Genomic DNA, 23,691 nt, shown 5'->3' on the forward strand with positions numbered 1-23,691 from the left:
CTCCATGCTCTCGCCGCCACCTCCACCCTACCGCCGCCGCCGCCTGCTTCTCCCTACAGCTGCTGCCGCCACCACCTGCTCCCGCAGCTCCGGCCCCACCGCCGCTGACCTCCTCGTCGACTTTGTTGTTTAATTTGCGGCGGCGGTGAGGGGCGGCGGTGGTTGCTGCGAGAGCAGGGTCAAGGAGTTGCCAGCGACAGCGAGGAAGCCAGGGAGGAGGAGGCGACAGGAGCAGGGACGAGGACGAGGAGGAGGAGGGAGCAGGAGCGGCGCGGGATCAGGCTAGAGGAGGAGGAGGAGGGAGCAGGAGCGGGCGGGATCAGGCTAGAGGAGGAGGAGGCGGGAGCAGAGAAGGCACCGGCTGTAGCAAATGTTGAAGGAGGAGGCGCCGCCGCACTAGGGAAGGGCACAAACAGGAGAGCCAGGGTGCGGCTTGGCATTTACTGGATTCAAGAAGGGAAAAGGGCAAGACAGTCATTTCCCATGGGGGCGGTGGAATTAAATAAATAGAAAAGCTGGTAAATAAAGGTAACGGAAGTTGACGGAATGATAAATTTCTAAATGGAAGGATCTTTTCGCTGGTATTAATCTGTACCAGGATGTTTCGATGGTAAATTTCTGAAAGGAACATCTTTCGGTGTCACAGACCCAATTCTGCCTTAACTCTAAAAAATTTCTCCATCATCAATATTACTTCATTTGCCATCAAATAAAACTTGAACTTCCAACATTTATAGCAAAAAAGTAGCTCAAACTTTAACATCACAGATCCAACCTACTTCATTCGTCACAGATAACCAAAAAGTACCAATTAAAAAAATCACAAAGATTTCGACCTTCAACCGTCTCGTTCTCGCCGTGTCAATCCAACTCTCCTCCTAGTTTTCCACTAAATCCTAACGTTTTACCACAGATCACATGCCATTGATAGCCAGAACTTACTTTCAATTGTTCAAGTGTCAATGCCTTTTTGTTTAATCTTAACATCACACATTCAATCAAATGGCTAAAGTTTCCACTTCTCGCTATCATTTCTCAAAGAACAATTCTCAGTCTTTCCATACATTGCCTAGCCGAAATGTCTCCACATTACAAAATGCTCCTCTCTCTCTCTCTCTCTCTCTCTCTCTCTCTCTCTCTCTCTCTCTCTCTCTCTCTCTGTTTGAACCACTGAGAGGGAACGCAAGTTATTGTGGTGCCAGCCCGTTGTCATAGTCACTACCCCTTCGTGACCCGTTCTGCAGGTTCCTCTCAAACTCCCTCAGGTAATCTAGGAGCAAGACAATCACATAGAGGATGAACCCACCGGAGGAGTTGCTGCCCCCTCCGCCTCCTCCTCCACCACCACCACCGAACCGGAACGGCGGGAACCCGACACCCCCATCATCAAGCCTTGGCTTCACCTTTTCTGCAATGCAGGATCATCATCAGATGAATAAATTGGAAGGTACGAGCCAATTAATGCTAGCACAGCTTTGCTGTACACTGATTAGACTTCAATTCTGCAACGATGGTAGGACAGACACCTTAAACAAGGCTTGTACAGATGACTTCCATTACCTTTCACTGAACCTGATGGTGGAGAGGTAGGTCCTGAATATGATTTGCGTTGCGCAGTTTGTGTCTGGTTTGCGCAGCAGGTTATGTTCTGCAGAGACATTTAACACACGCCCAACAAGCTTCAGCAACTTTAACAATTCAAATCTGACCACCACACTCCATTATAACAATAAGGAAGGAATTTCTATTTTTTTCCTTTAGAGATAACTACATTTCCTGTCTTGAAATTCAAGCTAGGTCCAAACTGAACCTCGAAGTTCAAATATTCAGCACTCTTTGGCAAAGTTTCCATATCCTTAGTTCCCTGGGTGATAAATCCAATTTCTAATTGAGATGTGTTTGTCACATTCAGATTGGAAGGTTTCCAAATTTGCAGTGATGTGATGCCTGGAATATTTTCCCCAGCAAACTGTATGCTGTTACCAATAACTTACAAACAACAATTATATGCCTTTACTTGTAACTTTAAAACGGCAAGCTTAAGCAGCTTTGCCATTTCAAACTTGATCACCAGAATTCAAGGGTTTTCAGAACTGTCTTTTTATTGAAACAGGTACTGGTTCTGTCTAGAAATAAATACATCTCCTACCTTGAAATTCAAGCTTGGTCTAAAGTGGACTTGGAAAGTCCAAAATAACCAGCCCTTCATTTTTTTCCTTTCATCTACCCAGGTCTGTATTCTTTATTTCTCAAGCAAAAGACCCCCTATCCCTAGCTCCCAGCTGTGAGTGTGTGACAGATATGGTTTCTTTATGAGGCACTGATGTCACATTATGACAATCTGATTCTAAATCTCTGGTGACGTCTGGCAGTACTTGCTTCAAGAAAATCTCCTTAATTCTTGAAAATTCAAGAAATCATTTATTAAGTTCACCAGAAATGAAAGAAAATTTTATCACTTTTTTTTTGTTGAGAGCCAAACTGTACACTATTTGATCAAGATACAATAGGAGGAAAGCAGAGGAGAAAGCATGTCATAGCCATCTAATGCATGTTATGCTTTGATCTAAAAGCATGTCATGGGCTCAGAGCCATACTAAAGAAAACTTTTGCTGGATCATAAATAAAAAGCATGTAGGCGTGTCTTACCATAGAAGCTCTGGCTGAAATTTTGGAGCCGCGAATAGCCTTGTGAAACTGTGAACCGCATAGAGATCGTTCTCCCCAGCATTGTCCTACATTGAGGAATCAACAATGAGAGTTCTGCATGAATTTTTGTAAACAAAAGACAGACTATTCTAAACAGCAAATACTCAACAGTACACGATTATACCAACAATAGGACAGCAACTGTCCGCCGTAATCCTCAAAATGAACTAAAATTGTTGGAAGACAACCTGCCAGCAAAGCGCTCAACTCAAACTCTCCATACCAAAGTTTAGCACTGGACAAAGCCTAGATTCTAGGTAATATTAGCATGATACTGAGAATGCTATTTTTTTCCCCCAAAACCCTCCTCCTCCTGTAGTCAAGTTTTTGTGAAAGTTGTTGCTAGTCAGTGGTGCAGTACAAAGACAGAATTCCATCCAAACCAATTTTCCAATGCAGCTACAGCGTTATCTCCTTATTCTGAAAACGAGCAACAGTTTGACAAACTCACGTTTCCTACGAGTGAACTCAAAATGCCCACCACTAGAAGGTTACACAACCGTCAGTAAAAAGGGGTTTAGCATTTCGTCCATGTTCCTAAGCGATGCTCCGCATATGACAACACTTATTTTCTTTTCCTTTGAGTAATGGAAAAGATTATTTTTTCCCAATATAGAATACAAAATTTAGCACAGGCAGCAATTCGTGGACAAGAGAAAAACGGCGCCGGGATTAATGAACAGCACAAACCTCCCCTAATCCCCTGGCGTGCGATGCGCAGCGGAAGAAGCGAGCTCGGAGCAGACGCCGTCGCAATCGGAGCCATGGCGATCACCGCCAAGATGCTAGTACCAGCCTGTAGTGGCCTGGGCGAAGATGAAGAAGAATGGAGCACGCAGCTTCAGACTCGAGGCGAAAACAATTGCGTGCGCATGCGGAGGAACGAAGCCGAGCAATGGGAGGAGGGGGAGCGTGGCTACCTTGCAGCCGCAGATGAAGGTGCCCTCGCGGTCTCCGATCCACCGGGGGAGAGTGATGGAAGAAGGGAGGAGCCTGGGAGAGGGAGGGAGCTCGGGCGATGCCGCAGTGGCGGGTGGCGGCGTGCAAGCGAATGCGCGAGTGACAACTGACGAGCGGCTAAGGTTATCCGCTGTACTGTTACCGGGGGTCCACTTGGAATTAGCTACAGCCCAACTGCGAGCCCAAGTAATAAACAACCAGGCAGTTGGAAAGCCCAGCGGGCCCTCAACAATTCTAAACTGAAGGTAAACCCTAATTAGACTGTTCGTTGTGCTGTGGCTGGTGCTGATTTATTGTGAGAGAAAAGTACTACTGGCTAGCTGATGGCTGGTGGCTGATGCTGGTTTGGTGTGAGAGAAAAACACTGTTGGCTGGATGCAGCGAACAGAGTGAATGTTATCCAACTTCTTCAGTTTGGTACTTAAAATTTAAAGATTAGATTTTTAGGTCTTTCACTATCCCTAATCAATCGTGGAGCATCGAGTGTACTTTGGCAGGTTTTCTGTATGAAGTTTTACAAACACAGGTATGCACTTTTAAGGTTTAGCAGCAAATCTGGAGAAAATCGGTAAATGTTGAAAGCTTGAAAACCATAGAAGTGTTAGGATTTTTTTTTCATATATAGATATAGAAGTTTATAAAAAAATCTTTAAAAAACTCACCATTCCAAATTATGATACAACTCCAACAAAATTTTGAATCCGAATTCCACGTTACTTGATTGATAAAAAAACACAAAAATCGAATTTCGGTAGGTTAAGAGTTGGACCTTTGTCCAACATAGTTTTCATACTTTAGCACTTTTATATGATATTTTTTTCTACCGAAATAAGATCTTACTTGCATCACCTAGGCTTATAGATTCGTTAGGATCAGAGCTGATCACTTGTTTATATGGTCTTGATATGTAATTTCTTTTGAAATAAAGATATGTAGGAGTAATTCACTAGGACAAAATTATATGATCTTGACCGTGCGTGGCCGAACAGCCGGCATCGGCAAGATCCACAGTCACAGCTCACTCACCAGCGTACTCGCCCCCCACTACTCTTCCTCAACCTCCATCCCCCTCGCGGTGGCAGCGACTACGCAGCCTGCACGCCCGCACGCCGCGAGAGCATAAAGCCCCTCGCGCACCCACAAGCCCTTGTCGTTTCCATCGCTCCAAATTCAACGCCGCCCCACGTCGACGACGGGGCACCGCCACCTCCCGGGCCCGGGAGCCATCAATTCCCTCCATTCCTACCCCCAAATTCCTGCATCGCTGATCGAGGGGGACGCGCATTGCCCGGCATTCGCCTCCGGTTCCGCGGAGGCCTCGCCTGATCAGCTCACGGCGGCGCCCGCGGAGCGAGGGCGGAGGGGGGGAGCGGGCCCATGACGTGCGCGCGCGCCGAGGACGCCGTCTCGCCCGCCGCCGACTGCGTGGCGGCCGCCCCGGTGTGAGTGGGATTCCCCTTCGTCTGATTTGTTTGTTGCATTCCTGCTCGCGCTGAATCTTTCCTGGGTTATGCGAATGCCGTGATTTCTCTCTTCCAGAGGAGGCGGCTTGATCCAGAAGGCGGGTGTCGGAGGCGGCGGCCGGAGCGGCCAGGGTCGCGCGCTGCAGCGCTCGGCGCATCTGGCAACGGGGGACTGCGACTCGCCGGCGCCGGCGGCCAGCTGCTCCGGGGTAAGCTCTCACTTCTCAGTTGACTTGCTTCTTCCTCCTATTAGCCCAGGTTTATCCTGCACAGAAATCACAATTTTTTGTTTGGATTCGGTACGACATTGTCGAGGAAAAAAAAAAGTTAAAAGTCAATTTTTTCGGTGGACAAAAGGGAAAACTTAACGGCGGATGCAGCAGAGCTTGTGTCCTTTTGCGGGTGCCGTGGTGCGGAGGGCACTGTCCGCTTCGGCCATGCTGTGTGCTCCCCTGCACAGTCTCATGGGGGGACCCGGATGAACTGTCCCGTTACCTCGTCCCTACTTTCCATTGATTACCTCACTCTGTTTAGTCAACCAACTATCTTGTTGCGTATTGGTTCTTGGATTGGTTTCTTCCGATGGAATTAATGCCCCAGTGTTTGGTTTACTTCTTTGTAGGATGGTATAGGTAAGAGCAATGGTAGTGGGAAAAGAGAAGATAGCCACAGGATGCGGCAGTACAGGTCACAGCTTGAGCAGGAAGTGGGTGGTCCTCATGAACTCTGTGATCTGTTTGTTTGCTATACTGTAATGGTGTTGCCCGACGTGATTTACTAACCCTGTGAAAATTGCGCAGGTCAAGAAATTGCAGAGGCAGCTGGAAGAAGAGGTTGATCTGCATGTGGCATTGGCGGATGCCGTTACGCAAAATGCTGCGCCTGTATTGAAGTCCTCTGTGAAGCTTCCACACAAGGTGCATGGTTTGCATAACCCTGATGATTATTTTGACACATTTTATTGTGCTTATTTGGTATCATCTCCAAGCCAGTTAAGGCATTCAGTAACCGTGCTTGTCGAACCTTTCATTCTGCAGGCACAGGAGCTACTAATTAACATCGCCTCCTTGGAGAGTACCGTTTCAAAGCTCGAGAAAGAGTTAAATGATCTATACTACCAACTTTGTCATGAAAGGAATGAACGGCTACTTGCTGAAAATAATAAAGGATGCTTGCCATCTACATCCTCAGATGACCACCAGTCATTGTCAACTTGCACGTGTACGTGGGAAGAAGTAAGTATCATCTGAGTAAATATTCCAGCGCGCCTTCTTTCTGCTATGGGAATCATTTATAGTTTCTTTCTATTACCAATCTTAGCACATATCATCGTTGAGAGATTTGAAGTTTGGAGGATCTGAGTCAATGAGGTCAATGCGTCAGGACTTATTCCCTGAGCCTGAAGATGTCCAGGGTGTGGGAGAAGATCCTGAAGGTCAACAGATAGTTTCTTTAAACAGACTGTTAGAAAAGCACCGAGATTCTTCCTTGAATAGACTTCCTGAAAAGCGCCGGGATGAAGAGGTTCTCTTTCATGCCTACCTCTATAGTTTTAAGAACTAACTTTGAAACATATCGGAGTATTGAGAATTTATTATCTTTCTCCAGACGCCAGAATCATGCTCCATGGAAAAAGAAGGCTTGGAAGATGAGAAGCTTGACATTTTATCCTTTGAACAGTCCATTCTGAAGATAACTAGCATGAAAGGAGGAAATCTTTGGAACAATCCAAATGAGCTATCTGAGGAGATGGTTCGCTGCATGAGAAACATTTTCCTACGTTTGTCTGAATCCTCGAAGATATCGCCAAAGGTGTCTTCTGATTGTTCATCTTCCTCAGCAGAGCGTCTATCAGGTTCTACACTAGCATCTTTCTCAGATTCATCCATAATACCCTCAATGCTACGGAGTCCTTCAGTTGATTCGAACCACAACGACGAGACAATGAAGGAGGTCAGGAACTTCGATCCATATAAAGTTAATGGAAAGGAAACCCGAAGGGATATTGGAAACTATCGTTCAGCAGCTGAAGTATCTTGGATGTCTGTTGGAAAGGATCAACTTGAATATGCATCTGAAGCTCTGAAGAAGTTCAGGTTTGCTGCTGCAACCTTGGCTAAACCTACAAGTCCAAATAGATAGATCACATGTTTACAAACTACAAATATTAGTGCATATATACAAGATTGTTAGAATACAAGACAATTTGAATTTTGTTTAACCTTGTAATTCCCAAAAGGAATATGCAAACAATTGAACCAGTCTGCGGACTTGGATTGAGGGAACAAAAGGATGCTCTATGTACACTTTTGCTTGCAGTAATAAATTAGGTTTCAAAGTTTATTGATAATTTTTCTCTCATTTTTAGCTGTTAAAGAATTCCAGTCAGCATGTAATTTGCTAGTTAGTACCTGAATGCTTTAGTGAACACACCTTTTCATCTCCATTGTGGGACACTTCTTGTGGCATTTTGAACTCTGGATCTTAAGAAGTCCCAGTGAAAGTTAATAGATCTTAGCAGGTGTTTGGATGAGGAGTACACTCTTCACATTGAGATATTAGAATCCAAATCCTCCCTATTCAAACAGGAATCTGTGAATTAGTGAATCCCCTACATCTCATGGCAAACATTTTCTTGTTCCACCTTTTCTAATTTTACATGGTGTGGATGCCACTGCCCTACATTCTAGACCATGCGTTAGTTCGTTATTTTGAATGTTGGTGATATTTAAGCACATCCTTTTTTTTCTTCCTATTTCAATGTTTGGCAGATTTCTTGTGGAACAGTTGTCAAAGGTTAACCCTAGCTCTATGGATCGTGATCAGCGGCTAGCCTTTTGGATTAACTTATACAATGCTTTGATAATGCATGTAAGTAATAATATGACTTGTTACTTTAGACGCTGGCTTTCCAGACAAGGGTTACATTTCTATTTACAATTGGAAACTGGAACTTGTTTCAACTCATTGAATATGTTGTTTATTTCATTTTGTGCAATGCTCTCACTCAATTGCTTACCTGTACATCTGTTTATCTGAATCCATCAGGCGTATTTAGCATATGGAGTTCCTCGAAACGACATCAAGCTTTTTTCGCTCATGCAAAAGGTTCGACCCCAGTATTACCCTCCGCTATTAGCCTAGGATCATACATCAATCTGTTAACCATGTGAAATTGTTCAGGCCTGTTACACGGTTGGTGGCCAATCCATCAGTGCAGCAGAAATAGAGTTTGTGATTCTAAAGATGAAGACTCCAGTGCATCGGCCCCAACTTGTATAACTCATTTGTCCATCTCTGTCTTCACCTTTTGGTTTTATTGTATTCTCTCTTATTGTTCTCTTGCTTTTTTTCAGTCTTTGATGTTGGCTCTGAATAAGTTCAAGGTTACTGAGGATCACAAGAAGTACTCAATCAATGAATTTGAACCCCTTGTGTTGTTTGGACTTAGCTGTGGAATGTTCTCTTCTCCTGCTGTAAGTATGCCAGCTAATTTTAGTCCTATTAAGATGTGCATATGGTTCAGCAAATGCTGCACTTAAATAAGTTTTTTGAGAAACTAAGCCATGTTTGTCCTTTATTGTGCTGTGCTATCCTTGTCCTAGCCAGACATGCCATGCTTCAGATTTCTTTGTCCAATTTATCGTTGATTATAAGAATGCTAAAGCTACGTTCTTCTCTATATTCGCATTGCTGAATCACTCTTTGTCGTACAGGTGCGGATTTTCTCTGCTGCAGATGTCAGGCAGGAGCTCCAGGAATCTTTGAGAGACTATATTCAGGCGACTGTTGGTACAAATGACCGAGGGAAACTGTTGATCCCAAAGTTAGTGCAGAACTACGCTAAGGGAGCTGTTGAAGACTCTCTGCTTGCAGACTGGATCTGCCATCACCTCGCACCTGATCAAGCGGCGGTCATCCGAGATTCTTCTTCACAGAGGAAGCAGCGGCTTCTTGGAGTGCGAAGTTTCACTGTTCTTGCGTTTGACACAAAGTTTCGGTACCTTTTCTTGCCTGACAGCATTGGCTCCCGGAAGCCAGAAGCAAAACAGTCTTACAAACTTCCTGAGCCGTGTTCAGAATAGGTAATAAAGCTCAGTTGGTATATTTGGACCATTAAAAACCATTCTTTTTGCACAGTGGATCATCAGATTGGTGGTTGTATATGATGTAAATTTTGAGGAAGTAAAGTAAATCACGCAACAAGCTCATAAGATGCGGTGTGTTTGCAGAATCAGGTTTCCTCTGCAGAGTTCGTGACAGTTTGGGGTTGTATTGGGTTTTGTTGTGTTCAGTTGTCTTTCATACCGAAGATAGCATATCTTTTTGTTGTTTATTTATTCTGCATACATTTTCTTTTATCCTTTTGTAAAGCTCCTTGTCTTGGTCAATTGATCTGTGACTTTTGCAAAAATAAAGGTGGGCATAGAGTTCTTTCTGATGCTCGTTCATTTCACTGCAATGCTTTACTATACCTTCTCTGCTACAGTGCTTCACTGCTACTTCTAGAATGGAGTGGGCAATTGCAAAGTAGTGGTCAGCGGTATTTGATGCTTATGTCTCAACAGCTCTCCTTCCACTTTAATGCATGCAGTTCAGCTTGAAAGGGATTTGCCTTCTTCCATTTGAAACTGAATATTAAGTATAGAGAAAAAATAATATGTTGAAAATAAGTTTTTTTGTGGTTTTCTACACCACGTAAAAATTTACAAACTGCTTTTATGTTTATTTTCCATAATATTGGAACCATTGTATGACGGCGCTGACGATGTCTTTGTATGCAGGTTTGACATTGCAGATTTAGTAATTAAAAAAGTGTCCTTCGCATAAAAAACACAAAGAAAATGTAATCTTCTACTGCCATGTTCTAAATTACAGGTCGTTTGACTTTTTCAACACCAAATTTGATCACTCATTTTATTTAAAAATTTGTGCAAATATTACTTCTTTTGCTGTGACTTGCTGTGTCAATACAAGTTTTTCAAGAATGACTTAAATTTGACTATGTTTGAACAATTTTTTTTTGAATAAGATGAATGGTCAAATTTCGTATAAGAAAGTCAAACGACATATAATTTGAAATGGAGGAAGTATGGGCCAAGAAGGCCCAGATTGCTTAATTTCACAGATCCAACAACACCCGCGTCGCGTCTGGGCCTCTCATGGGCCCACCCGTTGGCCCATGTTTATTCGCTTCCTACTTTCCTAGGCTCCTAGCAGTGTGTCTCCGCTCCCCCTCAAAAAAAAAAAAGCAGTGTGTCTCCGCGTCCTTCCCCGGCGAGACGAACTCCCGCTGCCCCACGTACCGGCGAACGGCGGCGTCGCTGCCTCTGGACACCCGCGCAGCCGCGCGGAAGACCATTAGGGCATCTACAAGGGTCAGATGATCTCCTCCTTTGCTTTTTTTTCCTAGCCCCTGCAGGGTTTGGAGCTGAACCTTTCTCGATTCGCTGGTTTACCGGTAGTTTCGATGCATCGATTCAGGTTCCGAGATCCCTGTAGATAGGGTTCAACAGAGGACTCTATTTGGAGGTTGCACAATCACGCATTGGAGGAGTCCCTGGTCACGGGAATGGGGCCTTCACGTTGGGAGCCAGTGACGAACCTGCCATTTCAGTGCCGGTGACCTGTGGTTTGCTTTCATGATTTCACCCCCGGTGCCCATATGGCTAACCAAGTCCTTTTTTATCTGAAATTTATGAGAGCGAGTTAAATGGCAGCTGAGAATAAGTTGACTATATAAGACCGAACAGTGTATTTATCTTTATTAATCATGCACATTATATAGTCCACAGAAAGGCAAAAATGTAGATGGATTGTAAAATTGTATCTTGTTTCTCAAGAATCACCGTGGGCAGTAGTTCAGGAAAGGGGGCAAGGGAGTGGAATTACAAAAACACGGTGGTCGGTTAAGCTGTTCAAAAAGAACTAGTGTTATCATTTAACAGAAATAGTTCTTGTGAAAACCATGCATCTACTCTGTGGTCTGTACTGAAGTAAGATTATAATGTAATTTACTCTATGTTGACTGAATTTTGTATCCTCAGGTTGGCGTCTATGCTGTCCAAGCAAGAAACTACTTCCTGTATTTTTGGTCTCATGGAAGGATTATGGTTGACACACTGGCAAGCAACTTCAAGCACCTTCAGCATTTGCTCCTCATACCCTGTGCCCCGGAGTGTTGAATCCAGAACTTCAATCTGCTTTCCTTCAGATCTCATTTCCAATACCCACTGGACGAGTTCTTTTGACACAAATGAGATTGGAACAGGCCGCTGGCCTGTGAGCAGTTCAAGCAGGACTACCCCAAAACTGTAGATATCACCTCTCAGAGTAGCCACCCATCCTTGCCCGTACTCAGGGGGGATGTAACCAAGAGTGCCAACCAACTCAGTCGTGACATGAGTTTTGTTGGGAAAGACCAATCTGGATAGCCCGAAATCTGCAATGTAAGCTTTGAATTCTTTGTCCAGTAAGATATTACTGGATTTGATGTCACGATGAACAATGTGAGGCTTGCATACATCATGTATGTAGGACAGACCCTGGCTTGCTCCTTGTGCAATCTTCAGCCTCATTGGCCAATCAAGAAATGTGCTGGTATCATCATCCCTGTTGTGAAGCCAGTCATCTAGGCTTCCATTCTCCATGTAGGAATATATGAGGAACCTTGAGTTTCCCTGGATGCAGTAACCCCAGAGTGGCACAAGATTGTCATGCTGCGCCATTGAGAGTGCATCAACTTCTGCACTAAATTCCCTATCCACAAGGCACATTTCATTGTTGAGCTTCTTAATGGCGACCTTGGAGCCATCAGGTAATTCAGCCTTGTAGACTAGCCCATAACCTCCACAACCTATGATATTCTCCTTGTCAAAGTTATTTGTAGCCTTCACGAGATCAGTGAATGTGAGCCTACCATTTTCTCCCTTGCTTCGTGAAACCATCACCAAGGATTGCTCTGAATTGAAGTTGGATGGCATTCCTTCCGTAACATCCTTGTTATTGCCCCTGCTCCTTGTCATGAAACTTTTAATCCTGAAGAAGAAAAGGAGGCGAGCTAGCAAGAATAGGATGGCAACCCCTCCAAAAAATACACCAAATGCAGGTGCAAAGATGGCTGTCTTATTGCGTCGTTTATTGGAGGTCAACGGTGCTTCAGCTGAATCACAATGATTTACAAGTATGGGACCACACAATTTTGGGTTGCCATCAAAGCTAGAGTGTGGAAACGTGCTAAGTTGGCCTACAGTTGGAACAGATCCTTCGAGGTCATTATTGGAAACATTGAACTTAGAAAGGAAGTGCAGATCATTCAGTGCAGCTGGAATTTTACCAGTAAGATTATTGCTTGACAAGTCGAGCACCTGCAGGTTTGTGAGGTTGCAGATCGCTTCTGGAATCTCTCCAGATAACTTGTTGGTGCTCAAACTAAGTGAAAGAAGCGCTTTCAATTGGCCAATCTCTTTGGGTATCACACCAGTTAAGTTGTTGATGCTTAGATTCAGGACCTTAGGAAAAGCACCGGGCATGCGGTATAGAAGTGATGGACTTGTATAAACAGGGATCTCAAAGACCTTCGGTGGAACACTGTTTGTTTTTAGCATTGGCATCTCCACTAAGGCCATTGGAATTTCCCCGGTAAGGCTGTTGTTTGATATGTCTATATAGAAGAGTGAGTTTAAGTTGCTGATCCAGTCAGGTATTGGCCCAGTTAGCTGATTGTTATATAAAAATAGCATCTCCAAATTAGTGAGCTTTGATAACCAAGGAGGTATTTTTCCAGACAAAGAACAATCATTGATGGAAAAAACCTTGAGATTCTCAAAACCGTCAATTGCATCATCCTCTGGCATGGCTTCGTGCATGAAGTTGAATCCAATCAGCAAGGTTGTGAGGTTCCTGCAATTCCCAAGGATCTGAAGTGAACTTGTGATATTTGTAAGGGAGATGTTAACAAGTGATAGAAATGAGAGGGACTTCAGATTGTCAATTTTTTCTGACAACTGCCCATGGAGCCCATTGCTGGACAGCCGCAGTGCGGTTAGATTGCTACATGAATAGATGCTCTCTGGAATTGTTCCAGTAAAGTTGTTCCACACAAGATCTAAAGTTTTTAGATTGGTCAGTGTGGAGAAGTTTACTCTAGTGAGTGCTCCATTGAACTTGTTGTTCTTGAGGTCTATGGTTACAAGGCTTGTGCAGCTGCTCAAAGTTGATGGAAGCTCTCCAGAGATGTCATTATAGTCCAAATGAATCTCCTCTAATCTCTTGAGCTCGCCTATAGAATCTGGGATATTGCCGCTGAACTCATTCCGTCCAAGGTCAAGGGTGACTAGATTTCTGAGTTTGCTGATGCCACTTAGTGATCCTTTCAACTGATTATTTGGAAAAGAGAGGTGCTCCAATAAGGTAGCGTTGTGGAGCACATCTGGAAGAGTCCCACTCAAGTTGTTGTGCCCAGCACTGAGAGATGTCATCATGGAACAATTACCGAGTTCTGAAGGGACACTGCCATTGAACTGGTTGTAGCTGAGTTCAAGCACAGCAAACGATGGCGCGCTGAAACAGAAGGTAGTTGGTATCTTCCCAATAAAGCTGTTATTGCTGATATTGAGCACAACAAGACTCTTCGTCACCTCCCATGTGGTGGACGGGAAACGCCCTGAAAACAAGTTACTCGAGATGTTCAGTACCTTGATAGGCCTTACAGGGGTTGCAGATGACATCTCTTTGAGGTCTCCACTGAGTTGGTTGAAGCCGACGTCAAGGATAATGATGCTGCTGGACAACACCAATTCCAGCGGCAGGCCACCAGAAAGCAAATTGTAGGATAGATTGAGATGCAACAGGCCAGTGAGATTGCCAAGGGATGATGAGATTGATCCCTGAAGGTTCCTCGAAGCCAAGAAGACGTCGGTGACCATCCTATCTGGACTGCAAGTGATCCCTTCCCATGTGCAGCAGTCTGTGCCATTCTTCCATGTCAAGGTGAGATTTCCAACCTGTGAGAGCCCGCCAAGGAACCGGAGGAGTGAGGTGCTCTCCTGCTCGGTGCATGAACTTGTGAGAGAGGGGAAGAGGAGCAGAACAAGAGCAGCAAGGCCAATGAAAGTTCTGCCGAATCTGTTGCTGTATTTCATGTGTGAGAAGTGGATTGCCCTCATGGCTTCTTTCCAGAAATCAGGATGGAAGGTGGAAGGAGAAGCATAGGGCTTCTTTCCAGAAATCAGGATGGATGGAAGGAGAAGCATAGGGCTTCTTTCCAGAAATCAGGATGGAAGGAGAAGCATAAGTTGTCTCCGTTTTTTTGAAAGTTTGTTTTCAATTTCCAGAAACAGGGATCTCAAAGACCTTCTGTGGAACAGGGTCTGATATAGAAAGAGCATGAGGACAAGCAGGACAAGGTGCTGTCTCCGTTTTGTTTGATCCTTCTGAATCAGTCACCAAAAGGAAATCTGGGTCAAGGGTTAGGTGCTACAGTGTTTTCTGAGCTTTTTTTTTTGAAAGTATGTTTTCTGAGTTCACACCATGATGTTTCGTCTGAGCCTTTGTTGGTAAGTTTGACTTGACAACCATGCGCAAAACAGTACGATAATACGTGTAATAATGATCTATTGTTGTTTCCTTTATAAATTGTTACATCCTGCCTTATTTTACTCCACCTGACATCATTTCTCTCACCAGCTTCACTATTAATTCAGACAAAATTTGAGCCAAGGATGTGCCACCATCCGGTGATCAGGAAAAGACATGATTTGCGAGTCCTGAATTGGTGAGGATCATGGCAAGCATCCATTAACAAAAGACTAGTAAAATTCAGAGCAACCATTGACGTCGCGATCAACTTGGCCGCAGAGGTGCAAGTTGTGTGCAAGATAATGGCAGATCAATGGAGGAATTGTCGCCGAGTGCTCTTTTCTTCTTGACCCGAGGCGTTTACTTTCTAGCCGTTGTCGTCGTACAGGAGTAGCTGTTGCTGATGTATACGTCTGCGAATTGCAACTTTCCTTTCTCCCTGCCCCTGTGGTTCACGGTGGACATTGGACAAGTACCTGTTTCTAGGGGGGTCGAGGTGTATAAACTACAGAGGAATCATCTGATCTGATGAAGACTAGGCCAACAGCTCCGAAGAAAAAATATTGCATGGATTTGTTTTTTGCGGCTATGTTTTAATTATTGTGGATGATTTTTGTTTGGAAGGTGATGAGTAACTGACACTGTACTTTTATATTTGTTCATGTTACTGTAGCTAGGGCCTTACGGTGCCAGTGGCTGATATTCTGCCAAATTTGCTTATCTTGCATTTCCCTTTTGTTTATCTGTTCTTCATTTATTTATTTTGCACTTGCAGTTACCAAACCAATCAGAGACTGACTTCTGCGAAATTAAAGTACGACCTGATGCTAACTCCCTATGAGGAACAAATACAAATTGGAGAATTTTCAAAGGCGTTGAGTCATAAAAAATAAATTCGTCCTCTCAACAGGCCTAAATTCTTCTGCGAATTTTCTATCTAATGATTTTCAGTTTCCGGAAGAAATTTCAAGGGACTTTTATAGGAAACCTGAAAAAGGAGAACTAAAAAACACCATGAAAGGCACAATAACAGAACCTGGGCCTACTGCTCACATACGTTCTGGGCCCGTGATTTACTGGGCTCTACCTGGGCTCACAAAAATACTGGGCTCTATCCAACCCGTCCTCTCATCTCCCCCGTTGGTGACTAGTGAAGTGGTGGAGGGCGACGGACGGCGAACGGCGGCGCCGCGGTCTCTCCGCCGAGCACCCGGCCGGCGGCCGCAGCTGCAACGGTCAGTCTGGCCTACGCAGCTTAACCCTCCGTTCGCTAGTTGAACCAGCATCCATGTGTGTTCGTAGCTTCGTAGTTCGCGCTACTGAATTTGTCGCCCATTGCGCGGGTGCGGCGCGGCGCGTTACTGTGTTATCCCAAACCGAACTCCCGATCGGGCATCGGGGTTTAAGCATAAAACCCAACGAAGATGTGGTCGCTGCAGAAATGTGGCAGAAAAGGGCAATGTTAGAACTTGGTGATTAGCTTCAGATTTAGAGCTTCTGTTGATCCCCATTGTTTTTGAAAAAAAAATCACTGTTGGCATAGCTGGCTAGTCCTCGTTTTCCTTACCTTTTCACTGTCTATTGCATGTACATGATTAAACTGGTGATATAACAGCCTTTTCCTAATTTTGTAGAATATATGATGCATATAGGATTATCTTTTAATACCTTGTGTTGATTTTTGAGTTAACATTAGTTATGTAATTGGGCATTTCCCAAGCAATTAACTCCTGAGAGTATGTCGGATCCCACTCTTCAATCCAATTCTTCTTTGGTGTGGCTTTCCTAAATAACATGCTGCAGATAAGCCGTGAAATGTCTTCTAAATTTTCTTTCTTTGTTTCTCATGCTACAAAATGATTTGGGAAAAATGGAAAAAGGCAATCAATGAATTACAAAAAAGTTGCCTAAAATGACAATATGTCAGAAACTGTACAAAAATAACGGACTACAAGTGAATCATGTTAACTGCGTTCTATCCTAACTGAATTTTGCATCCAAAGGTTGGGGTCAATACCGTCGAGGCAGGAGACCACTTCCTGTATGGTCGGCCTCATGCATGCATTATAGTCAACACACCTGCAGGCAATTTCAAGAACCTTCAGCATTTGCTCATCATGCTCCATGCCTCGTAGATCTGGATCGAGGACCTCGATCTGCTTTCCTTCTGATGTCATCTCCTGCACCCACTTCACAAGTTCTTTCGATGAAGACAAGGCCGTAACAGGTCGTCTTCCTGTGAGCAATTCGAGCAGGACAACTCCAAAACTGTACATATCACCTCTCAGTGTCGCGACCCATCCTTGTGCATACTCAGGAGGGATGTAGCCCAGAGTGCCAACTAGCTCAGTTGTGACATGAGTTTTGTTGGCGAGGACTAATCTTGAGAGGCCAAAATCTGCAACATAAGCCTTGAATTCTTTGTCAAGTAGGATGTTACTGGACTTTATGTCACGGTGGACAATGTGAGGCTTGCAGATATCATGGATATAAGAAAGGCCCCGGCTTGCTCCTTGTGCAATTTTGAGCCGCATCGGCCAATCAAGAATTGAGTTGGCAGCGTCGTCTCTGTTGTGAAGCCAATCATCCAGGCTTCCATTCTCCATGTAGGAGTATATGAGGAGCCTTGAATCTCCCTGTATGCAGTAACCCCACAGCGGCACAAGATTCTCATGCTGCGCCATAGATAGTGCTTCAACCTCTGCTGTGAATTCCCTTTCCATGGGGCACATTTCACCATTAAGCTTTTTGATGGCCAACTTGGTCCCATCAGGTAAAGTGGCCTTGTAGACTAGTCCACAGCCTCCACAGCCAATGATGTTTTCCTGTTGGAAGTTATTTGTGGCCTTCACAATGTCAGCAAATTTGAGCTTGTTTTTTTCGCCTTTTCCTCTTGGCACTATCACGAGTGACTGTTCTGAATTAGACATATGTGAAATTGCTTCTTCATCTTTGTTGTTGCAGGGCTTGCTTTTGGTTATCAAACTTTTACCCTTGAATGAGGTGAGGAGATATACCAGAAGCAAAAGAACAACTCCAAAGAACGCACCAAATGCAATCCCAATGATGATTTTCTTTCTGGATTGTGTTGTCGAGATTGTTGGCGCTTCTGCTGAGCTACAACTGCGAAGGAGGATAGGACCACACAACTTCGGATTCCCTTCAAAGCTGTTATTTGAGAAAGTACTAAGTTGGCCTCCATTTGGAATAGGCCCTTCCAGGTTATTATAAGAAATATTCAACACAGAGAGAAAATGCAGATTGTTCAGTGCTTTGGGGATTGCACCTGTAAGATGGTTGCTGGACAAGTCTAGCACTTGCAGATTAGTTAAGTTGCAGAGTTGCAGTGGTATGTCTCCTGATAAGCTGTTGGAGCTGAAATTGAGTACAGCGAGTGATTTCAACTGACCAATTTCTTGGGGGATAACACCAGTGAAGTTATTGTTAGCGAGTTTCAACAATTTTGGGATAGCACTGGTTATCCGGTACTGGTGTGATGGCTGTTTGTAGACAGGTAGCTCAAAGACCCTTGGATCCAAACGGGTTGCAGTCTTTTCTGTTGTTAGCATTGGCATCTCCATTAAGGCTGTTGGAATTTCCCCTGTAAGCTTGTTATTTGATATGTCTAGATGGAAAAGTGATTTTAAGCTTTTGATCCAGGCAGGTATTGGTCCACTGAGTTGATTTGTATGCAAAGTCAACACTTGCAATTTTTCTAGCTTTGATAGCCAAAGAGGTATTTTTCCAGACAACGAGCAATTAGATAGGGAGAGAATCTGAAGATTCGGAAAACCACCAATTATTTCATCTTCTGGCATGACCTCTCCTTTGAAGTTGGTCCCAATAAGTAGGGAGGTGAGATTCCTACAATTCTTTAGGATCTGAAGCGTATTTGTGATATTTGTAAAATTGTTGCCAGCAAGTGACAGGAAAACAAGATGCTTTAAATTGCTTATTCTTGGTGAAAGCTGCCCATGCAATCTGTTTCCAGATAGCCGCAAAGCAACCAGTTTGCTGCATGAGTAGATGCTTTCTGGAATTGCGCCGATGAAGTTGTTGTACAGGAGATCTAATGTTTTTAGATTGGGCAGGTTGAAGAAGTTGACCTTATGAAGTTCTCCGCTGAAGTTGTTACCCTTGAAGTCAATAGTTATGAGATTTGTGCAGTTGCCCAGAGTTGATGGCAGCTCCCCAGACATGCTGTTGTGGTTCAAATGGAGCTCCTCTATCCTCTTGAACTCACCTATTGAGTCTGGGATCTTTCCATTTAGCTTATTGCCTCCAAGATCAAGATGAACTAGATTTCTGAGGTTGATAATGTGTTCACTATCAAGTATTCCCTCCAAACCATTGTTGGGAAAAGAGGTACTCTAGTGATGTAGCATTGAAGAGTTCATCTGGGAGTGGCCCACTGAGGTCATTGTGCCCAGCCTTGAGCACTTTGAGCATGGGACAATTACCAAGCCCAGGAGGAATGCGTCCACTGAGTTTGTTATAACAGAGTGCAATCACAGCCAGGGCTGGCGAGCTGCTGCATAGATGGTTCGGTATCTGCCCAGTAAAGCTGTTGTTGCTGGCATTGAGTGCAACCAGACTGTTCATCACCTCCCATGTAGTTGATGGAAACTGCCCTGTAAACAAGTTGGTTGAGATGTTCAATACCTGCAGAGGCCGGCTAGGGGTTGACGATGGCAGTTCATGCACTTCTCCATCGAGGCTGTTGAAGCTGACGTCGAGGACAATGATGCTGTTGGAGGACATCAGTTCCAACGGCAAGCCACCGGACAGCAAGTTATGGGATAGGTTGAGGCGCAGCAGGCCCCCGAGCATGCCCAAAGACGCCGAGATTTGCCCTTCAAGGGACTTCGATGTCACGGAGACATCTGTGACTGTCCTATCTGTGCCACAGGCAATCCCTTCCCATGTGCAGCAATCCGTGCCGTTCTTCCATAACAAACCAAGGCCGCCATCCTGCGAGAGCCCAGCGAGGAACTGGAGGAGGGAGCTCTTCTCCTGCTCAGAGCAGGAGCTTGCTGGTGGGAGAAAGGCGACAAGGAGAAGAGCAAGTCCAAGGCCTAAGTAAGGAAAGGGAAATCCAGTGCTGAGCTTCTTGTACGAGGAATGGAGCTTCTTCTGCATGGCTTCCTGATGGAAGAAACCAGCATGAAAACAGATGCTTGAACCTGATGCTGGCCAGATAGACAATGGCCCAATGAGGAGAGAGCGTGAGGAAGGAAGAAGAGGAAGGAGACAATAAGCAGCCCCAGTTTGATTCTGCCTGTTTATCTGTCGCAGAAAAAGAAAATTGGGCCAAGTACTGCATGGCGCTGCTGTGGGCACACATCCACACCATTTTTTGGCAGCAGGTAGCAGCTTCCTGCCTCGTTCATACGTTCACACGGTCAGACCTTCACGTTTGGATTGAGCCAGAGTAGTATAATAACCTAAGAAAAAAGCACAACCCTTTGGCGCTAACAAAATGACTGCTTTTGTATCCACCAACCCATCGATTATGTGATTGAGCCGTTATATGCTACATTACTTAAGATAATGATTCTGATTTCATACCATACACTTGCGTCGTTATCTTCATTATTTCGGTCTTCACTTATTGCAGCTACTCTTCAGTGCTAATGTGGCCACTTTTTTTTTTGAAGAAATAATGTGGCCACTTTTTGGCCCCAACTCAGCCTGATGGTTGATACTTCTCTGGTCTCATTTTCTCTCTCATCAAAAGTTTCGCTTGCTAAAATGTGGTGTTCATGAAGCCATGTGCCGATTTTTTTCCCCTCTGAGGACCCACTTATACTTTTTCTTCTCCTTGAGTTGACATCAGGTGTCGGCTGGCAATTTGGAAGTGTATCACATACGTATACATATCAATTCTGTAATCGAAACTGATGGACTATGGATAAAAGCCCCCACCCCTCCCACTATAACACCTGGGTTTTATGGTCGGGTTGGTTAGGTGGGGCGCGCTAACATAGTATCAGAGCCGAGGTCTCGGGTTCGAACCCACCCGGCTACGCATTTCCGCTGCGCGATTTCCCCTGCGCGATTTCCCCTGCGCCTCTCGTGTGTTGAGACCTGCTGCGGGCTACGCCGGGCACTAGAACCTGCTGCGGGCTACGCCGGGCTCGCACACCGTAGGGGGAATGATGGACTATGGATAAAAGCCCCTACCCCTCCCACTATAACACCTGGGTTTTATGGTCGGGTTGACTAGGTGGGGCGCGCTAACAGAAATGACGCAAATTGGAGCAACCCTGTCCAGTTGACACGTGAGAGGCTGCTACATTTTGTTGAAAAAGTTCAGCTCCTTTGTGCAAAGAAAATGGCTGCTTTGGTAGCCACCATTGATTATGTGAATACTGAGTTTTTAAAAGATACTATTTTTTGGATGATGATATGGTATTCTTTGACATGTTTGCTTTTACCTGCTATTCAACGTTAGTCTTTTGCTTATTCCAGTAGAGCCAGTTTGGTTTCTATGTATAGCCTGATTCCTTGTTAGTAATTGGCTCACCAAAGGATGTTCATCGTTGACTAATGTGGTGTGCAAGAACGGAATGTAATACTCCCTCCGTTTCAAATTATAGCTCATTTGACTTTTTTAATCCAAGTTTGGCTGTTTGTTTTATTCAAAAATTTGTGCAAAATATCATTTCTTTTATTTTTGGGTTCCTTTATCAATACAAGAACTTCATGAATGTCTTAAATTTGGCAATATTTGCATAATTTTTTTGAATAACACGAGTGGTCAAACTTAGATTTAAAAAAGTAAAATGAAATACAATTTGGAACTAAGGTAGTACTTTTTTCCCCTTCGTGACGAATCGATTTCCATTTTCCTCCTCGAATTAGCATTGTTAGGTGCTTGGTGGTGATCTAATTTGCAATGAACTTTTGGAGAGGCAATGAATTAGCAATGAGCTACGGCATGAACAGGGGAACGCCAAGAACTAGAAGCGCGCCGCCGCATGCTGCCGGCTGATACTGCGTGCTGGATGGATGGGGATGCCGTGGTTTCTTCCTACTTCTGCATGGTTCGTAAACACGTGTGAAACCATTTCGTCAAAAATTCAAAGGACTTCCAGATTGAAACTGAAATTGCGGTCAAGCATTCGCGCCGCTTTATCCCCAGTTGACAATCAGACATCTCTACTGCTTTTCTGAAGTCCATGCTTGGACCAGACATCTTGTTTCGCCTAATGCTTTGAAGAAAAAAAAATTGAACCAGACATCGCTGGGAGCTGGCATTTCAAAGATTGCTTTTCTGAATTCTGTTGATCAGAGTCACAGAGCTGAATGGCAATTGACAGTACCGGAATATTTCGTAAAATAGGGGGTGTTTTGTAAAATGTAGGGACAGTTTGCATAATATTGGACCCAATTTAGGGAATATTTTGTAAAATCTAGGGGGTCTTTTGCAAAATACCAGACACTTTTATTAATTGCGTTCCAAAGTAGGGGTTTTCTGAATATTAGTACTACCTCTGTTTTAAATTGTAGTTTGTTTGACATTTTTGAGTCTAAGTTTGATCACTTGTCTTATTCAAACAATTTATGCAAACATTGCCAAATTGAAGTAATTCTTGAAGATCTTGTATGGTTAAAGCAACTCAAAACAAAAGAAGTGATATTTTGCATAAATATTTGAATAAAACGAATGGTCGAACTTGAGGTCAAAAGTCAAACAACCTACAATTTATCCCTTCGTTCTAAATTATAAGTCATTCCAAGAATCTTGAAGAGTCAATTTTTTTTAAGTTTGACCAAATTTATATGACAAGATAATAATATTTATGATACCAATTAAATATCATTAGATTTTTTGTTAGCTATATTTTTATAACACCTATTTGATGTCATAAATTTTTATATTTCTCTCTATAATTTTGGCCAAATTTTGAGATGGTTTAACTCTCCAAGAATTCATGGAATGACTTATAATTTGAAACGGAGGGAGCACGTAAAATCTTCTGGCCGCCGGCGATTTTTTTTATTTACGACAGCGCGTTTTTTATTAACAGGAGATGGCCGCCGGCGAGGTCGCGCTGCCATCGTCGAACGCCGGCTACCCCATCGCCCATGCTTCTTGCAGCCTCCCTCCTCCCGCAGATCGTACACGCCCAGACTCTGTGCCAGCGATGGCACCCGCGGCGCCATGCTTCTTCCATCATCGGGCGGGCCGCAGGCATCACAGGTGAACTCAGCAGTAGCCCCTCGCACCCTCCTCCTCCCTCAGCCAACCAGTCCATGTCCACCACCACCACGTCTTGTTCCCCGGTCATGCCGCGGCCGCGCGTGCGTCCGCGGCGTCCTGGGGCTGCGCGACGCAATGCTAGTTCTGGCGCGTGGAACGCGCCGCCGCCGTCTCGGTCAAGCGTAGCAGCGCGCTCAAGCTGCTCGATGAAATGCAGAGGCGGGGCCCGTCACTTCGGCTCCATGGCTTGGACGTAGACGATGGTTGTCCAAAGGTTCGTACGGACACGTGCGCCGAGCAGGTCGTCGACGACGGGCGCACGGTCAGATAACAGGTATGCTGCAATTGCCTGGTTTCCTCACCGTGTCAAACTTCTTCTGCATGGTTGGTACTCGCACTGTCGTGCTCTGGGTTATCGAGATTCATGTCCAGATTCATTTGGCGACTGCAGTCACAAAACCAAACACAATAATGCACAGCACTGCCATTTCATTTAATACTTGAACCAGACACAGAGACACTATTGGCGTTACTCATTCCACATCTTAATTTTAAGCCCCAGTGGTTCTGAATTCTATGGATCAAAGCCAAAGAACTGGATGAAAGCACCTGAACGCATTAGTATCAGACTACAAGTACTTCAGCTAGTAAGGAAGTCCGTGAAGATGGCAGTTGTTTTCTCTTGCTTTTACTTTGCCATGGTGCCTTCAGTAACTGATCAGAGAATATGTTACGGAGTACTTCTACAAAGAACAGGGGAAGGGGGGGGGGGGG

General features: G+C 44.4%; 2 protein-coding genes, 3 long non-coding RNA genes and 1 pseudogene across 9 annotated transcripts; 4 read left to right on the top strand and 2 right to left on the bottom strand.

Moving 5' to 3' along the window:
- Window positions 1-928: 928 nt before the first annotated feature.
- Window positions 929-3,792, bottom strand: LOC120652221 (protein YELLOW LEAF 1, choloroplastic-like). 3 transcript variants are annotated; one of them, XR_005666515.1, is made up of 6 exons: window positions 3,630-3,792; window positions 3,400-3,515; window positions 2,650-2,735; window positions 1,561-1,648; window positions 1,138-1,408; window positions 929-1,102 (listed from the first exon to the last, which is right to left on the bottom strand). XR_005666515.1 is itself a non-coding variant. In XM_039930110.1 (6 exons), exons 2-5 carry the CDS (start codon window positions 3,473-3,475, stop codon window positions 1,188-1,190), a joined length of 471 nt encoding a protein of 156 aa, XP_039786044.1. In that variant the 5' UTR covers window positions 3,476-3,515; window positions 3,630-3,792; the 3' UTR covers window positions 929-1,120; window positions 1,163-1,187. The 3 variants fall into 3 exon arrangements, 2 of the variants coding, with proteins under 2 accessions (XP_039786044.1, XP_039785947.1); XM_039930110.1 differs by having other exon boundaries at window positions 929-1,120; window positions 1,163-1,408; XM_039930013.1 differs by having other exon boundaries at window positions 949-1,408.
- An 899-nt stretch (window positions 3,793-4,691) lies between these two features.
- On the top strand, window positions 4,692-9,573 carry LOC120652373. Of its 2 annotated transcripts, none has more exons than XM_039930278.1 (12): window positions 4,692-5,111; window positions 5,209-5,341; window positions 5,755-5,838; window positions 5,933-6,049; window positions 6,170-6,367; window positions 6,516-6,656; window positions 6,741-7,228; window positions 7,904-8,003; window positions 8,181-8,240; window positions 8,316-8,408; window positions 8,489-8,608; window positions 8,849-9,573. In XM_039930278.1, exons 1-12 carry the CDS (start codon window positions 5,047-5,049, stop codon window positions 9,215-9,217), a joined length of 1,968 nt encoding a protein of 655 aa, XP_039786212.1. In that variant the 5' UTR covers window positions 4,692-5,046; the 3' UTR covers window positions 9,218-9,573. The 2 variants fall into 2 exon arrangements, with proteins under 2 accessions (XP_039786212.1, XP_039786142.1); XM_039930208.1 differs by having other exon boundaries at window positions 5,047-5,111; window positions 6,453-6,656.
- An 805-nt stretch (window positions 9,574-10,378) lies between these two features.
- Window positions 10,379-11,318, top strand: LOC120652644. Of its 2 annotated transcripts, none has more exons than XR_005666634.1 (3): window positions 10,379-10,510; window positions 10,617-10,764; window positions 11,180-11,318. It is a non-coding gene; the product is annotated as an uncharacterized LOC120652644 (long non-coding RNA). The 2 variants fall into 2 exon arrangements; XR_005666640.1 differs by having other exon boundaries at window positions 10,617-10,754; window positions 11,180-11,314.
- On the bottom strand, window positions 10,947-19,940 carry LOC120652502 (annotated as a pseudogene).
- LOC120652586 lies at window positions 14,184-15,453 on the top strand. Its single transcript, XR_005666626.1, has 2 exons — window positions 14,184-14,689; window positions 14,820-15,453. It is a non-coding gene; the product is annotated as an uncharacterized LOC120652586 (long non-coding RNA).
- Window positions 15,834-18,442, top strand: LOC120652731. Its single transcript, XR_005666647.1, has 3 exons — window positions 15,834-15,946; window positions 16,715-17,484; window positions 17,676-18,442. It is a non-coding gene; the product is annotated as an uncharacterized LOC120652731 (long non-coding RNA).
- Window positions 19,941-23,691: the final 3,751 nt, after the last annotated feature.

Source organism: Panicum virgatum, chromosome 1K (genome assembly GCF_016808335.1).
Source record: "Panicum virgatum strain AP13 chromosome 1K, P.virgatum_v5, whole genome shotgun sequence".
Lineage (NCBI taxonomy): Eukaryota > Viridiplantae > Streptophyta > Magnoliopsida > Poales > Poaceae > Panicum > Panicum virgatum.

What these genes read in the sequence shown, in the direction of transcription:
- LOC120652373 (XM_039930208.1), top strand. Translation starts at nt 5,047, where the DNA reads ATGACGTGCGCGCGCGCCGAGGACGCCGTCTCGCCCGCCGCCGACTGC. An exon ending in GCACGTGTACGTGGGAAGAA is followed by an intron (nt 6,368 to 6,452) that starts GTAAGTATCATC and finishes TACCAATCTTAG; the next exon opens with CACATATCATCGTTGAGAGA. An exon ending in GAATGTTCTCTTCTCCTGCT is followed by an intron (nt 8,609 to 8,848) that starts GTAAGTATGCCA and finishes TTTGTCGTACAG; the next exon opens with GTGCGGATTTTCTCTGCTGC.
- LOC120652221 (XM_039930110.1), bottom strand. Translation starts at nt 3,475, where the DNA reads ATGGCTCCGATTGCGACGGCGTCTGCTCCGAGCTCGCTTCTTCCGCTG. An exon ending in ACGCCAGGGGATTAGGGGAG is followed by an intron (nt 2,736 to 3,399) that starts GTTTGTGCTGTT and finishes TCCTCAATGTAG; the next exon opens with GACAATGCTGGGGAGAACGA. An exon ending in ACCATCAGGTTCAGTGAAAG is followed by an intron (nt 1,409 to 1,560) that starts GTAATGGAAGTC and finishes CCTGCATTGCAG; the next exon opens with AAAAGGTGAAGCCAAGGCTT.